Source organism: Populus euphratica, unplaced genomic scaffold, assembly GCF_000495115.2.
Source record: "Populus euphratica unplaced genomic scaffold, PopEup_1.0 scaffold270.1, whole genome shotgun sequence".
Taxonomy (NCBI): Eukaryota; Viridiplantae; Streptophyta; class Magnoliopsida; order Malpighiales; family Salicaceae; genus Populus; species Populus euphratica.
Window position 1 is genome coordinate 74154 of NW_011500151.1, and position 14966 is coordinate 89119.

The 14966-nt window shown below is 35.6% G+C and overlaps 2 protein-coding genes across 2 annotated transcripts; both read left to right on the forward strand.

Moving 5' to 3' along the window:
* Nucleotides 1-593: 593 nt before the first annotated feature.
* On the forward strand, nucleotides 594-5331 carry LOC105110935 (probable protein S-acyltransferase 19). The gene is made up of 9 exons (XM_011006153.1): nucleotides 594-1101; nucleotides 1366-1479; nucleotides 1764-2174; nucleotides 2455-2523; nucleotides 2651-2722; nucleotides 2873-3001; nucleotides 3098-3178; nucleotides 3335-3535; nucleotides 3846-5331. Exons 1-9 carry the CDS (start codon nucleotides 1057-1059, stop codon nucleotides 4938-4940), a joined length of 2217 nt encoding a protein of 738 aa, XP_011004455.1. The 5' UTR covers nucleotides 594-1056; the 3' UTR covers nucleotides 4941-5331.
* A 2163-nt stretch (nucleotides 5332-7494) lies between these two features.
* Nucleotides 7495-13270, forward strand: LOC105110936 (gamma aminobutyrate transaminase 1, mitochondrial-like). Its single transcript, XM_011006154.1, has 19 exons — nucleotides 7495-7709; nucleotides 8934-9067; nucleotides 9250-9334; nucleotides 9465-9537; nucleotides 9748-9845; nucleotides 10082-10174; nucleotides 10311-10384; nucleotides 10471-10509; nucleotides 10603-10691; nucleotides 10768-10844; nucleotides 10940-11014; nucleotides 11451-11498; nucleotides 11579-11662; nucleotides 11750-11837; nucleotides 11927-12005; nucleotides 12341-12431; nucleotides 12515-12593; nucleotides 12820-12935; nucleotides 13072-13270. The coding sequence occupies exons 1-19, from the start codon at nucleotides 7668-7670 to the stop codon at nucleotides 13150-13152; spliced, it is 1545 nt and encodes a 514-aa protein (XP_011004456.1). The 5' UTR covers nucleotides 7495-7667; the 3' UTR covers nucleotides 13153-13270.
* The last annotated feature ends 1696 nt before the right edge of the window (nucleotides 13271-14966 follow it).

The window sequence follows — 14966 nt, forward strand, 5'->3', positions numbered from 1 at the left end:
TACTTAAATTAAGTTATTGCTTAACCAGTCTTAATTAAAACCTTGCCAATGAGAATGATGATAGATTTTAAAAAAGAAGAAGTAAGATTTAATGAATTTTAAAGAAATTGTTTTTGAATTTTATTTTCATAGTTATAAAACCTTATGCTATTTATGACGTGTCTCGAGGTCTAGATTACAGAATTTGTCTTGACTCAAATCAATTTAACTCACCAATCAGATTTGACAGACAAGCACTGTAGCGAGCATGCTTTTTAAAAACATGTTAAGGTAATGTGTATCACTTCAGTCATCAATGACATATCTCTCACTTCTTTAATTCTCTCATTTTTAAACTCATTTAATTATATTAAAAAATGGAGGCTTTTTACTAGTTAAATTGACGAGATGAATTGAATCCAAAAAATCCAATTTGATGATCCTAGTAGTCTGCACCGAAAAAACATAAAAAAAATTCCTAAAAATCTAGATAGAAACATTTCAATGAAAAATTAGGCACTAATTATTATTAAAGAAATGATTTTAGGCACCAAGTAATCAAAGAAAATAATAATTATTAGGCAGATCACAACTATATAGATGACATGAAAATATTCATACACGCACAGAGATAGATGGATCTTCGATGTCTGGTGTCTGTCAACGCTTTTGTTAGCTTTTGTCAGTTTGTGTTTTCCTTCTAATAGTTCCACTTCTTGTCTTCACATCTTCTTCTTTTTCTCCATGTACTCTTTCTGAGTGCTCTACTGCTTCCCTGCCTTCTTTTTCAGTCTCAGTGCCTCTCATTTTGTTCTTTTCTTTTCACCTTTCTTTCCCTCTTTAGCTCTTTTCTTCTCTTTCTTCTTCATTTTAGTTGATAATAGTTGCAAGGCCTAAACCCAATTGAACTCTACTCTCTTTCTTTGGATTTAAAAGGGTTTGCGTTGATTTTGGTGTTTGGATTACTGTGGTTGAGAGGAAAGTTCTTTTCTTTTTGGGTTATTTTCTCTTTCTAGCTAGAGTTTTTTTGGGTGTGTTTAGGGTTTTGGCCTGTTTTGGGGTTTGAATTTTGCAGTTATGGTGAGGAAACATGGATGGCAACTACCAGCTCATACCTTTCAGGTATGACCGTAAAAACCTTCTCTTTTGAGAATTTGAGACTTTTTTCTCAATTGTCATTCTTTGTTCTTACTTAATCAGGTTTGCTTCGCTTTGCTAAAAAACTGATCTTCTCTTCTGTGGTTCTCCAAAAAGCGCTAAAGAATTCATCTTTTTTATGCGGGCATGCGAAATTGGCTTTGGCATTCGCAGTTCCTGAATTTATGTGTTTTTATGGTTTTTTTAATGCTAATTTCTGCGCCAAACTTTGGTGACTTGTCTTGATAGGTTGTTGCAATCACTGTCTTCTGCTTACTAGTGATTGCATTTTATGCTTTCTTTGCTCCTTTCCTTGGAGGCAAAATCTGGGAGTATGTGCTTCTTGGGACTTACACTCCAGTGGTATGTGAATTCTTGTCATTTCTGTCTATTGAGTTTAAGTTTGTTTCCCTTATATATTCCACAGAAATTTGTGTCATAGACAAAAAAAAAAATGGTTACATTTTAATGAATGAAAGTCTATTTTGGTTGCTTTACCATGGACGTGTCCTGCATCAAATGTCGTGGATCACTTTAGTCTTCTTGCTGTGCTAAGTTCTGTTCTTTAAAGAATTAACATGTGTAAGACTAAGAGTAACCTTTATGTGACTGATGTTGTTTTCTTGATTCCTGTTGTGGCATTGCAGGTACTTCTTGTCTTTATTCTATATGTACGGTGTACCGCAATTAACCCCGCAGATCCTGGCATCATGTCTAAATTCAATTCCGATGTAGCAAATAAACTCAATGTGAAACATGGGTTTTCAGTGAAGGATCTGCCTAGAAAATTTGATGAAACTGGAAGTGCTATGCATTCTTCGTTTTCATCACCCTCCAGAAGTTCTATAGGTCCAGCAAACTCTAGTAAGAAAGGGTCAGTGGGGGAAGTTGATAGAGTCGAGACTGCTGTGCAATCTCCAACCAGAAAACCTTCCCATAACATTGGTTTAATCTTCTGTGCACCTTTTGTTCATGAAGATTGCCGCAAACATGGAGAGATAGCTGACCAACAGGGCAATGGTGAAGATGCTTTGTTCTGTACGCTGTGCAATGCTGAGGTATTGTACTGTGAAAAGTGAGGCAGTTCTTATTTTGTTTATCGTCATTATTTTCCCTTTTTGGTTGTGGGGCTCTATTTATCAGTCTATTGAGTTAGCTGTACATCATCTCAATGATTAAATGCACTCAATACATTCTACACAGTATTGTCTCCAAATAATTCTGCTAATTTATCGCCCTGTGAATTATCTCCAGTGGTTGGCCACATGCTGTCAATGACGCCTTAAAGAATTTACGCTAGCTGTCCCTATTATTAACTATGAAATCTTTAAACTGCAGGTACGCAAGTTCAGCAAACACTGTCGAAGTTGTGATAAATGTGTTGATGGTTTTGATCACCATTGCCGGGTATACTTTCATGTTGTTTCTAGTGCTCTTTGCAGGCACACATCTTGATTTTCCTAAACTAAACTGGTTTTAAAGTCGACAAAATATGATTTCGTAAAAACTAACAGGATCTATGGTGTGGCTGCAGTGGCTTAACAATTGTGTGGGGTATAAAAACTATGTGACTTTTATTTCTCTAATGGCTACTAGTCTTGCTTGGGTATGTGCTGCTCTCTCTTATATTATATGTGATCTTTATATCTCATATTCTAGCTGCTAGTTGTTTCATTTGGATATATGTGGTAATCCTGACAATTATTCTTTCTGAAAATGTTTTCCCAATGGTAACATTTTTGCTTGTGTCGCTCAGCTTGTACTCGAAGCTGGAGTTGGTATTGCTGTCTTTGTACGTTGTTTTGTTAACAAGCAAAGCATGAAGATTGAAATTGTCGAGACACTTGGAAATGGTTTCTCTATAGCTCCTTTTGCAACAGTTGTGGTACATGCACAATAACCTTAGATCAAAGCTTGTTACTTATCACTAATCTCAAATTTATCAAATTTCTATTGTTGATGCTGGTCTCAATTTGTGCAGGCTGTATGCACTGTAGTTTCTATCCTGGCTTGTGTACCTCTCAGTGAACTTTTCTTTTTCCACATGATATTGATCAGAAAGGTGACTGATAGACTATATGCTACTTTCAGTTTTCTAGTACTCTTGTTGATTGCCTTAAAAACAGATGAGAAGAAGTTAGAATCTGAAATTCAGAACCATATTTGGGCAATTTCAGCAATATAAAAGTTTTTATTTGTTTCTGTTATGTTGAATTAGGGTATTACCACCTATGAGTATGTTGTGGCCATGAGAGCAATGAGTGAGGCACCTGCTGGAGCATCTGAGTATGAGGAAATGCCAAACTTAGTATACTCTCCATCAGGATCTGCCACAACTGGCTTCAGTGGTGGAAGTTCTCTTGGCCTACAGTACAAGGGAGCATGGTGCACCTCTCCTCGGGTATTTGTGGATTATCAGGTATTAGACTCTTGTGTTTGCCATTATTTCAGTTGTGCGTCATTGAGGACGACTGTGCTGATCCCAGCTAAGAATCCTGCAGAGACTTCTGAGTCTGTTCCTTGCCAGTTTTCCCACTTGACATCTTTGTCCCAATTCACTCTTACTAGGAACTTCTTGCCCTTGGATCTTATCCTATGTTTTAGTTATTTTCTCAAGATTTATATAGAATTTTTAGCAAACCGTTTACGAATGTTACAAAATTATTCTGGACAAGGTCTTCACTTTTATGGGTCTTTATGGAAATTGTTTGTGTTTTTGGCTGCATCAGGATGAAGTCATACCTCACCTGGAGCCTGGGATGGTCCCATCAACTGTTGACCCAGATGCTGCTGGAGCTGCAGAAAGAGGTAGCAAGGTACCCAAACGGCCCGTTCGAATTAGTGCTTGGAAACTTGCAAAGTTAGATTCCGCTGAGGCTATGAGAGCAGCAGCAAAGGCCAGGGCATCTTCCTCTGTTCTAAAGCCAGTTGATAATCACCGTTTACCAGATACTGAATATAGCTCCAGTGGTAATATAAGTGTCAGAAGTAGTGTGAGCACTGATATGGGGACAAACAAAGAGATCAAGAATGAGCCGAGAATAACAGCACTAGGAAACTCTTTTGCTCCAAGTCAAGGAAGCCGGGATGAGTATGAAACCGGGACTCAAAGTGTTAGTAGCTTCAGCAGCCCAAGCCATGTTCAAGAATCAGTCATGCTTAGTCCTCTACCACAAACTCAAGGTCTAGGTCGTTTTAATGCTGCAACCTCAGTCCCTGGCCTTGTTCCTGATCATCCTGTAACTTCTAAGGCTCCTTTACCTACTGCCAACAACCCATTATCCCATCCTGCATCAGGATTTGATGAAAAAATTACGCAGAAGGGAAGTAGTACTGATCCATTGCTTCTTTCAGCTCCAGCTGCTTCTCTTCTTAGAGATGTCAAAAGGACGTCTGTTGTTTGGGACCAAGAGGCTGGTAGGTATGTATCAGTTCCTGTGTCAGCTTCTGAAGCTCGGAATAGAACAGCTACACAAACATTATTGCCAAAATCCAATGCAGAAACAAGCAATGATGGTCGAAAGCCAGCAATACCACCACAACAGTCCTCATCATCATCATCAGCTAAAGCTCCTGCTCAGTCATCTGAGAAGCTCCTGTACACAGGGGACTCCATTTTCTTTGGAGGTCCACTTTTGAGTGTCCCTGTTAGGGATAGTTTGAGAAATGAAGGAAGCTCAGTTTTGAGAGAGGGCCAACAGCGGTTTGCATTGAATTTACCTCGAGAGTCTAGATTCAAAAGAGATTCAATATCAAACCAGCTTCCCGTGTTTGTCCCTGGCGGTTTTGATACCAACCCTTCTTCTGGTTCTGGTTTGAGGTAGGGTTAAGGCTGAAGATTGACTTCTAACAAAATCTACCTACAATTTTTCATCCAATTATCAGGTGAGTTGCTAAGCGATGGACTTGGAGAAGAAACCCTTATGGGAGCTGCACAACCCCAGGAACCTCGCAATTTCAAACCATCATAAACCCAACCTCGTTATGAGGTTCAAGCGGTTTCTTCTTTAGAAGAATTTGTGATTTCAGTCTTCATTTGAAAAATGAAAATGAGAATCAAGAACTCTTGCCACTCTCCCTCTTTTCCAGGACATCGTGGTCAATGTTTTTCTTAGGAAGTTCTTGTTTAACCCTGTACAATTGTCACCATTGATGAGTTACAGTAGAGTAATCATTTTACTTTCTATTCCACAATTCAATGGTGCTTTGAGTGTTTCTTTTTGCACCTCTCCTGGTCATGGCTTTTAGTAGCTTATCAATTCAGCGAATCAAACTCTGGCCCTCTTCGCTATGGATCAGTAAACCTTGTATGGTGGCTGTACTCAGCCTGGAACAGTGTTCAGCTGTCTCGAGCGGCGCACTGTCCAGCTGAATGAAGAGACTATCTAGTTGAACTTCAGTGGCCTGCAGAATATTCAAGCTCTTGTACCTCACAACACCATCTATGGATGGATGACTGGAGTGCCATAACTGTGGGTGTCTGGAAGTATTGAGGATGTTTGGAAGTATGTTATTAATTATTTTTTAAAATATTTTTAATTTTAAAATATATTAAAATAATAATTTTTATTATTTTTTAAAAATTAATTTTTATATTAGTATATTAAAATGATTTTTATATTAGTATATTAAAATGATATGAAAATATTAAAAATATATTAATTTAAAATAAAAAATAAAAAATAAAATTTTTTTAAATTTTTTTAAAAATATTTTCAGAATGCCTAAACTTGGTTTAGGAATAAAGTATATATTTAGGAGTTTGGTAGATATTATTTTTTAAAATATTTTTTATTTTAAAATATATTAAAATAATATTTTTTTTAATTTATCTTTTACACTAACATAGCATATTAAAATAATATAAAAAAATAAATTTTTTAAAAATATGATTCAATTGGAACAAGACAAAAAAAAATACTTAAATGAAACAAATGAGCAGGAACAACATTTAGATAGTGTTTGAGAGTATATAAATTTTAAAAAATATTTTAATATACTAAAATTAAAAATGGTATTAATTAAAAAATATTATTTTAATAGTTCGACCCGGTCAAAACCCGGAACCCGAAACTTGGACCGGGTCAGCCACCGGGCCAGGTTTAAAAACTATGAAAATAAAAATTATTTTAAAAAATAATCAATTATGAAAGCCTACTATAATTACACTAAAAATCAATTACAAACACACCACAAGTCCATTATAAATCTAGTTTGGCCCAGTAGTAAAATATTGATGAGTAATCTGATCTCGACCTTGGGAAATAGCCCCACGTGCACAAAAGTATACACCTAAATAAATATATCATAGTAGTAAAAAATGTTTGAGAGATCAGTACGATAATCCACTGGCTTGGATTTCTTTATTAAAATGGTATTGTTGTTATTTATTTTTAGTTATAGCTTAAATCTACTTGTTAATTCACAGATTAACATATCTAATTAGCTATCCAAAAAATAGGTAAACTTTCAAGTTTTAGCATGTTCGAACATTTGTATTGGAATTTTAATAAAATTTGATATTTTTTTATGTTTTTAGATTATTTTAATGTTAAAAATAATTTTTTTAATATATTTTTAAATGAAAAAATAATTTAAAAAATAATTATTACTACACTCCTATCTACTCTGTAATAAATATTATTTTTTAAAATATTTTTTATTTAAAAATTTATTAAAAATATGTATATTTTTTAAAAATTATTTTTAACATCAATATATTAAAACAATTCAAAAATATTAAAAAATTATTTTAAAACTAAATAAAAATATATACAAATCGCAATACCAATCAAGACTCCATCTTCAAACTATAAAATAAATGGTCTTGTATAACAGTACTCTTTAAAAAAAGGAATTTTATAATGACAAAACTATATTTTATTTCTCCATTCGTAAGCAGAGTTCAATTTCATCTTGCTTGAAATAATATATTTTATAGGTTTGATTGATTATTTATAGTTTTGTTTGTCACATTATTATTTTAAATTTGAATCCAAAACAAGATTATAAAGAATTTGTCATGAATCCATAAATCTAACACGAATAATTTATTTAAAATCTAACGATATAAATATTTAATTAAATATGAAAAAACTCATTAAAGAATATTACAATCATTAACAAAAATATTAAAGGATAGGTCTGTCTTGTGAAAGAGAAAGGATTACGTTTGAGCCTAAGCTATATGCAATGAATATGTTTTCTTTGATTCTTTGGTATCCAGACAAGAGTTGATCTTCTTCAGTAAACTATGCATCAAATAATGATGAAAATATTTTAATATAAAACTTTATTCGATTTTAGCTAAAAAACTGCAATTACACGATGAATATTGAGTAGGCTAACATAAATGGATAGCACAATATATATGGTAAAGGGAATCTCTGACAACTTGGTCCACTTGGCAAATCATTGTCAAATTTCAACAATTAACATTAATCACCCTTGATATCAGCAATGAAAACCAGATATGGAGGAGCAGTTTCAGTCACTCTCTTTCATACTCAACATCAACTAACCTCCTTTATTCTTGCCTGTTTGATATAAACATGGTTATCAGCAAACTCCTGCGATCCACTCTTAAATCCCAGGTATCAAACAATCTTGTAACACTCATTTATGTTGACCCTTTTGTTGTATATTCTTGATTCTTGGAAAAAGTTCGTGAATTTTTGGTTTCTTGGATTTTCTTTCATGCATTCTTGGTTACTACCGCTAATCCTTTGCCCCCCCTTTCTTGTTCAGTTTTATTGAGTTATCATATAGTACAGTGTCTTGTGGACCCTTTTGTTGGATAATCTTGATTCTTGAAAAAGTTTTTGAATTTCTTGTTTTCTTGGATTTTCTTTTCGTGCATTCTTGATTCTTGTTCTGAAATCAATCATGTTTTGACTTTAATTGTTGCAAGTTCATCACCTTGTTTGGCTGATTTTTACTTGCTTTTTAGTGTTGAACTGAGCGGATAAAATTTGAATATCCCATTTGGTTATCACATGATAAGTGAAGGAAATCATAATTTGATTCTTTTATATATCTGTCTTGGCTGAGTACACCTTTTTGTATTTTAACAAGATCACTAACTATGTTACTCGAAAATGTTTTTCAAATTATTGGAATATTTTGGTTATATTTCTTCTTGAAAGGTAGATTGGTTATCAGTAATGTGAAAGGGAGTTTCGCCGAGCTTGAGTGGCTAGAATCGATTTTAATGGATTGTGTTTTCCTTCATTGCTTGAAGGGGATCTATATTCATGGGGTGTTAATGGATTGCGTTTTCCATGAATCGATCTGAATGGATTGCGTTTTCCTTCATTGCTTAAAAGGGATGTACATTCATGGGGTGTTTGATGAAGCACTTACTGGTATATTTCTTTGGAAATGGAAAAATAGAAACAGAAAGAAAAGCTAAAAATACATTTTGTTATTGGAGCTTGAAAGACATTGAAATGAATGTGCTGATTCACATCAAAGAAGGTGAAAATTTTGAAGGTTAAATGCATTAATCTTTACTTGGCAATTGAAAATAATGGAACCAGTACCAGAATCAATGATGCGGGATTGTTGTAGGATTATGTAAGATGATTCTAAAACAATTAGGTTGTACAACTGGTTGTGATTCTGTCTTCCTTCTTTGCCAATCACCCTGTTTATCATGTTAAAATTAGTGTATAGGATGATGTATGGAATTATGGAACCGGGTAGAGAAATCCATGGGCTGTTAAAACATACAGTGAATGATCTATTTGCTTTCTAAGTTTCGCAGCTCACCATTAATGCCTTTTCATTGCTAACACTTTCTTTTACTTTATTTTTAGCTCCGTTCTTGCACAAAAAATGGCACTGCTTCTGGAAGTTCACAGGAGCATCTTCTTCGGGCCCCTTTCCTGGCCAGATTATACAGTACCAAGGCATCTTTGCAGAAGGAAGATTCAACTATTGATGGTAACAGGTACTTAACATACACGCGCGGTGCACAACTCACCTGCATCCATTGTGCTTCTGCATGGTGTGGATGATTTGCAGATATGCCCAGATGTGTCCAGGACAATTGTGTAATTGCATTCAAGTTCCCCCTTGCCAGGAATACAATTTTGTGGATGATTATTTGCTGACAAATTTTTATCAATGCAGTTTCAAGGGGCATGATATGCTGGCACCTTTCACTGCTGGCTGGCAGAGTAGTGATTTGAATCCTCTAGTCATAGAGAAATCTGAGGTATACTTCCTTTGACAACTCTTCTCTGATTGACCCAGCATATTTGTTACAAAATGGCTGTTAATATTTGAAGTTGAGTTTTTTTTTTCCTTGAACTACATAACTAACTGGAAACTGCTGAATGTTATAGGGTAGCTATGTATATGACATCAATGGGAAGAAGTATCTCGATGCTCTTGCTGGTCTTTGGTGCACAGCCTTAGGTAAATGGAACAGCATATTCTAGTTGAGCAGAGACTTATTGTCTTCATTTTTCTCCACTTCGATGAATTCAAATTATTGGACCTCCCGCACCTGGTTCATTGCCTGTCAAGTTTTAGGATATGAGAATTCCTGGAACTAGAGTTCCCTGTAATCTCTTGCATATTTAGGTTCCACTTTGTATATTGTATTGAAACATTGTCTATGTGCAGGGGGAAATGAACCATGGCTCGTGGCTGCTGCAACAGAACAGTTGAATAAGTTGCCATTTTACCACTCCTTCTGGAATCGTACTACTAAACCTTCTTTGGTACTCTTATATTTTTGCATTTGCTTTTCCATTTTGAAATAACTTTAATTTTGATGTGCAATGCATTTTCATGGACGGAATTCTCACCAGTTGATTCACTTATATGATATGTGAATGGCTTGCTTTCTGCCTTTCTAAAACAGAAGCATTGCTGCCTCTTTCATTACAAAATATTTGACATAATAACTTCTGAAAATGCTTTCCATTGGTTTTAAATAATCATTTTTGTCTAACAGGATCTTGCAAAAGAACTACTTGAAACTTTTACTGCAAGTAAAATGGCAAAAGCCTTCTTTACAAATAGTGGATCAGAAGCCAATGACACTCAGGTTTGCCTTCTTTGCATGTTAATCAATGATAGCAATGATGATGATTATAGCAAGAATACTGTTTTACCTTGTTTCCTTTTCTTGTTTTTTCTCCTAGTGGGGTACTTACTTGATGTCTTGAATTATCTATTTGTAGGTGAAGCTAGTATGGTATTATAACAATGCTCTTGGAAGACCAAATAAGAAGAAATTTATAGCTCGAGCAAAATCGTATGTGGAATGCTCAATTGATTATTTTTTCCATATCCTTGTCGGGAATATTCCCATTTACTAATTAGTATATTTGAATTTGGCAGGTACCATGGTTCAACTTTGATAGCAGCCAGTCTTTCTGGGTAAAGATAATTGATGAGCACCTCTTTGATGAGAATATTTGAGCTTAACATGTGGAAACTCATGTTTGATTAACCAATTAATTTATGTCACAGCCTTCCAGCATTGCACCAAAAATTTGATCTGCCTGCTCCATTTGTTCTACACACTGACTGTCCTCATTACTGGCGCTATCATCTCCCAGGTTTGGACTTGTCTTACTTGTCAGATCCTCTTAATGACACTATTTGTATTAACAGTCTTGTTAATAAACGTGACAGGTGAAACAGAGGAGGAATTCTCAACCAGACTAGCTAACAATTTGGAGAATCTTATCCTGAAAGAGGGACCAGAGACGGTACTTTGATCTTTAGATTGACCATCTTGTATGGAAACCCAATTCAGAACTAAAGGAATTGGTGATTGCTCATGTACTGTTCTTGCTCATTTCAGATTGCTGCATTTATTGCTGAGCCTGTCATGGGGGCAGGGGGCGTAATACCTCCCCCAGCAACTTATTTTGATAAGGTGAGGCTTTTTTAACCCAGTACCACGATCTGCTTGAGATGGCCATCTCCTGGATGAAAAATGTCTCTTTTGATGCTAGCTAATATAACATATTATGGCAAGTCACAAAAAATAGCGCTAACATTTCATCACGCAGTTTTGCTGGTGTCTTGATGTTGATGAAACTGGATGATATATAGTTTTTATGCTATTGCGAAACTGAGAGGCAAATAGCTCCTCCTCTATCGTGGTATAGGACCTGTGAGGCTTCTGCTTAGTATTAAAGTACTAATTCCACCATGCTAATAAACATGGCGTGCTGGTTTTGTGCTTTGTTTGCTGTCTTTTGTCAACATATCACCTCCCGCCACCCCTGCCACTCCCATAATAAAAAGGAAAAAAAAACCTCCCTTGGCTTGCCAACATATATAACTGGCCTAACTTTTGTCTCTTGCAGATTCAAGCTGTGGTGAAAAAATATGAAATTCTGTTTATTGCAGATGAGGTACTTACTTTCCATCCCTGTTACCAATTTCTATAGAGGTTGGCCATTCAAGCTTGCTTTCTTCTTTCTGTTTATTTTAGGTAATTTGTGCCTTTGGAAGGCTTGGGACGATGTATGGGTGTGACAAATACAACATCAAACCAGACCTTGTATCTGTAGCAAAGGTAAGGTGGATGAAAATGTAATTACAATGCGTTCAATTTCTGAGATATTACTTGATCTCTATGCCTTGTTTGGCATTGGTTTCCCAGGCCCTTTCCTCTGCTTACATGCCAATTGGAGCTGTTATGGTCAGCCCTGAAGTTTCAGATGTGATTCACTCTCAAAGCAGCAAACTTGGTAAGTGGGCAATATCCAGCAACGACCATATTTTTCATTGCTACAAAATGCTTCTTAATTTTGTTGTCTCCTAATTTCTTCTATTTCAGGCTCTTTCTCTCATGGATTCACTTACTCTGGCCACCCTGTTGCTTGTGCGGTTGCCATTGAAGCACTCAAGATATACAAGTGTGTCCTTTTCTGTTATTCTTTGGATATTCTACTTGCAAGTGCCAATATTTCGATTTCAAGAATGAATATCTTTCTAACAATATAGTTATAATGAACCAACCAGTTGATGATCATTAGGCATCATTTAACATCCCTTCTTCCTGTAAACATTGGTGATGGGAAATTGCAATATAATTTCTTATTTATGCTCCATGATCATCTGATTAAATAGTTAGTCTGTCAATGGATTATCTTAGATGAGCTTGTTCAGTGGTAGGGCATGGCTCATGGCACAAATGCTAACTTATTTATATTAAGGTTTAGCATTTAGCTAAATGTTTACTTGTTTGCAGGGAAAGAAACATTCTTGATCAGGTAAACAGAATTGCCCCAAAATTTCAAGATGGTGTAAAAGCCTTCGCTGACAGTCCTATCATAGGGGAGGTACAATTTCTGTTGTTTAAGCAAATTTGGTGAATGAACATATTACCAGACACATTACCTTGTACTATCTTCTGTTACTTCAGATACGAGGAACTGGCTTGATTCTTGGTACAGAGTTCGTGGACAACAAGTCACCAAATGATCCATTCCCTCCTGAGTGGGGTTAGTTTCAGCTCCCTTCTCAGTTTCCAGTTGTTCTTTAGATAATACGGGGCATGCTTTCAACATCTTTCAGCAACAATAGTTTTCTGGAATGGAAAATCTGTATCTGAAAGGGGAGTTACCTTTAAGCATGCATTATCACTCTGTGTTGGTAACCCGTTCTACTTGATTTTCATTATCTTTTTCATCTTCCTGTTAATAATCCTTGAGTTGCAATGGCATCTAGGAGTTGGCGCATATTTTGGAGCACAATGTGAGAAGGAAGGAATGTTGGTACGTGTCGCAGGGGACAACATAATGATGTCTCCACCATTTATCATGTCTCCTGAAGAGGTTGATGTGGTATGTTTTCATGTAGATTAACCAATATACATATTTTCCCTGATCACTTTTTCAAGTGCTGCATTTTATATTCAAAGCTGTTATCTTGGTGGAATGGAACTATCCTTTTTTAATGAATAAATACTTCTCTGTGCAGTTAATTAGCAAATATGGGAAAGCTCTAAGAGCTACTGAAGAGAGGGTAAAGGAACTGAAATCTCAACACAAGAAGCATTAAACAGCAGTTGTCAATATTAGAAATACTGTAGGTTTCATGTGAAGCAAATATATTTGCTGCTGTGAATTGTGAGACATTTGGTAGCTAATAAATGTGAGCTAATCCCATTTCATATCCATCTTGTGTCCTCCTTTTCCTCCTCCTATAAGCAAACAGTGAATGACAATCTTGCCTGAAGTGACCAACAATTCTTTAGACTGTGGAACGTTGGACATATTCACCGAGAATGAAAATGAGTCACATACAATACATGTTGGACTTAGTTAACGAATGCATCGAGTATTATGGGAAATCCGGTCCCAGTCTTAAATTTTTAGAGCAAGTAAACAGCCTCGCTTCCTCGTGATGAACAAGAAAAAGAACTGGGCTCTAACAGGGTTTCTTAATCCTCACTCATCAAACCAAGTCACTATACACTATGACTATGAAAAGGGCCTGACCTATGGAAATCGTGTGCTTTCTTCTATGGTTGCATAGGGCCTTTTAGGCGCTTGAAATGACAAATTTTGGAGCTTCTGCAAATTATACAGTTAAAGGTGGATCAAGTAAGTCAGGATTGTCTGCAACTGAGTTGAGCAAAGCTGCTTGAAAAGTCGTGTGTAGGAGAGTAGCTGATTTGAAGCACAGTTAAATCATGCATGATACACGGCCGACATGCCAAAAAAAAGAAAAAAGTTTTCGATGCTCAAAATGGACTTAATTACCATAGCTTTCCCTATTTGTTCCTGACGAGCATTTCGCTTCAATGGTTTACTGATGTAAATTATAGCGAAAAAGAAAGAAATTAGGGGTTCTCTGACTCTAAAATTATAATCATAAACGGTCGAGAAAACTAAATTGTGAACATTAATAATTTTAAAATTATTATAATCTAATGAAAATAACATAAAAAACTCTAAAAAACAGCTCAAACCAACCAAATAAAATTCTGAAACCTAATTAATTAATAAAAAAAATCCAAAAATAAAGAACATGAAAACAACCTTTGACAAACCGCTATAAAACAGGGTTTGTATAACGCGCTAATTGTTACGCGTCCCGTCCCGTGTCATCTATAGATTTACGAATTGCAAACCATATATAATTAATTAAGGTTTGCTGTGCTTATTCTATATATGTTAATGGTGTTGTTCTCGGAATTTAGTGTGCCTAGAAGCTAGGGTGGAATATAGACTGCTTGATTATGTGATATCTAGGCGCGATTTCAATGATAAGGCATCAGAACTCAGTGCATATAGTCACCCTGCACTTGAGTGTTTCTATGTCATAGATTTGGATTCCATCCTTTCCACGAACTTTTGGTTCTGGCACTTCGATCATCTTCTGATGTACCTAATCCATAGTTACCAGAAACATGGCATGTCCGGATCGTCGGCATAGATTTCCTGTACAGGATACGCGGTTAGATCAATTCATGTTACCTGGGTTATGCTCAGTTGATACATTAGAAATATTTTTTAAGAAGAAAAATTAGCAGCAAAATAATACAGAATTGACGAAATAATACAGTTTAGAAACTCTACATGGTAAAAAGACATGTCTTGCTCGACAAAAAAAAGGCAAGAGCATTAAGAGCACTGTTTAAGATATCATAAGTAATCCTCAGACCATAAAGCTGTCATCTACTGATGATTTCTTTTTCTGCCCTAAAATATTAACCAAAAGGCAGCAGGAGTACATGAGTAGTCCCACAAATTTACTGCTGCTAAATTGTCTGCACAAATATTTGTCAGGTACTTTTTAATGAAACAGGCAGCACTACAACTCACCCACTGTTTCCCACCATATATATTACAGATAAGGAAATCAAACCC

Coding starts and splice junctions, on each gene's coding strand:
- LOC105110935 (XM_011006153.1), top strand. CDS start 1,057: ATGGTGAGGAAACATGGATGGCAACTACCAGCTCATACCTTTCAG. Junction 2,524..2,650: donor GTTTTGATCACCATTGCCGG/GTATACTTTCAT, acceptor GTGTGGCTGCAG/TGGCTTAACAATTGTGTGGG. Junction 3,179..3,334: donor ACATGATATTGATCAGAAAG/GTGACTGATAGA, acceptor ATGTTGAATTAG/GGTATTACCACCTATGAGTA.
- LOC105110936 (XM_011006154.1), top strand. CDS start 7,668: ATGGTTATCAGCAAACTCCTGCGATCCACTCTTAAATCCCAG. Junction 11,015..11,450: donor CAGCAACTTATTTTGATAAG/GTGAGGCTTTTT, acceptor TGTCTCTTGCAG/ATTCAAGCTGTGGTGAAAAA. Junction 12,936..13,071: donor CTCCTGAAGAGGTTGATGTG/GTATGTTTTCAT, acceptor TTCTCTGTGCAG/TTAATTAGCAAATATGGGAA.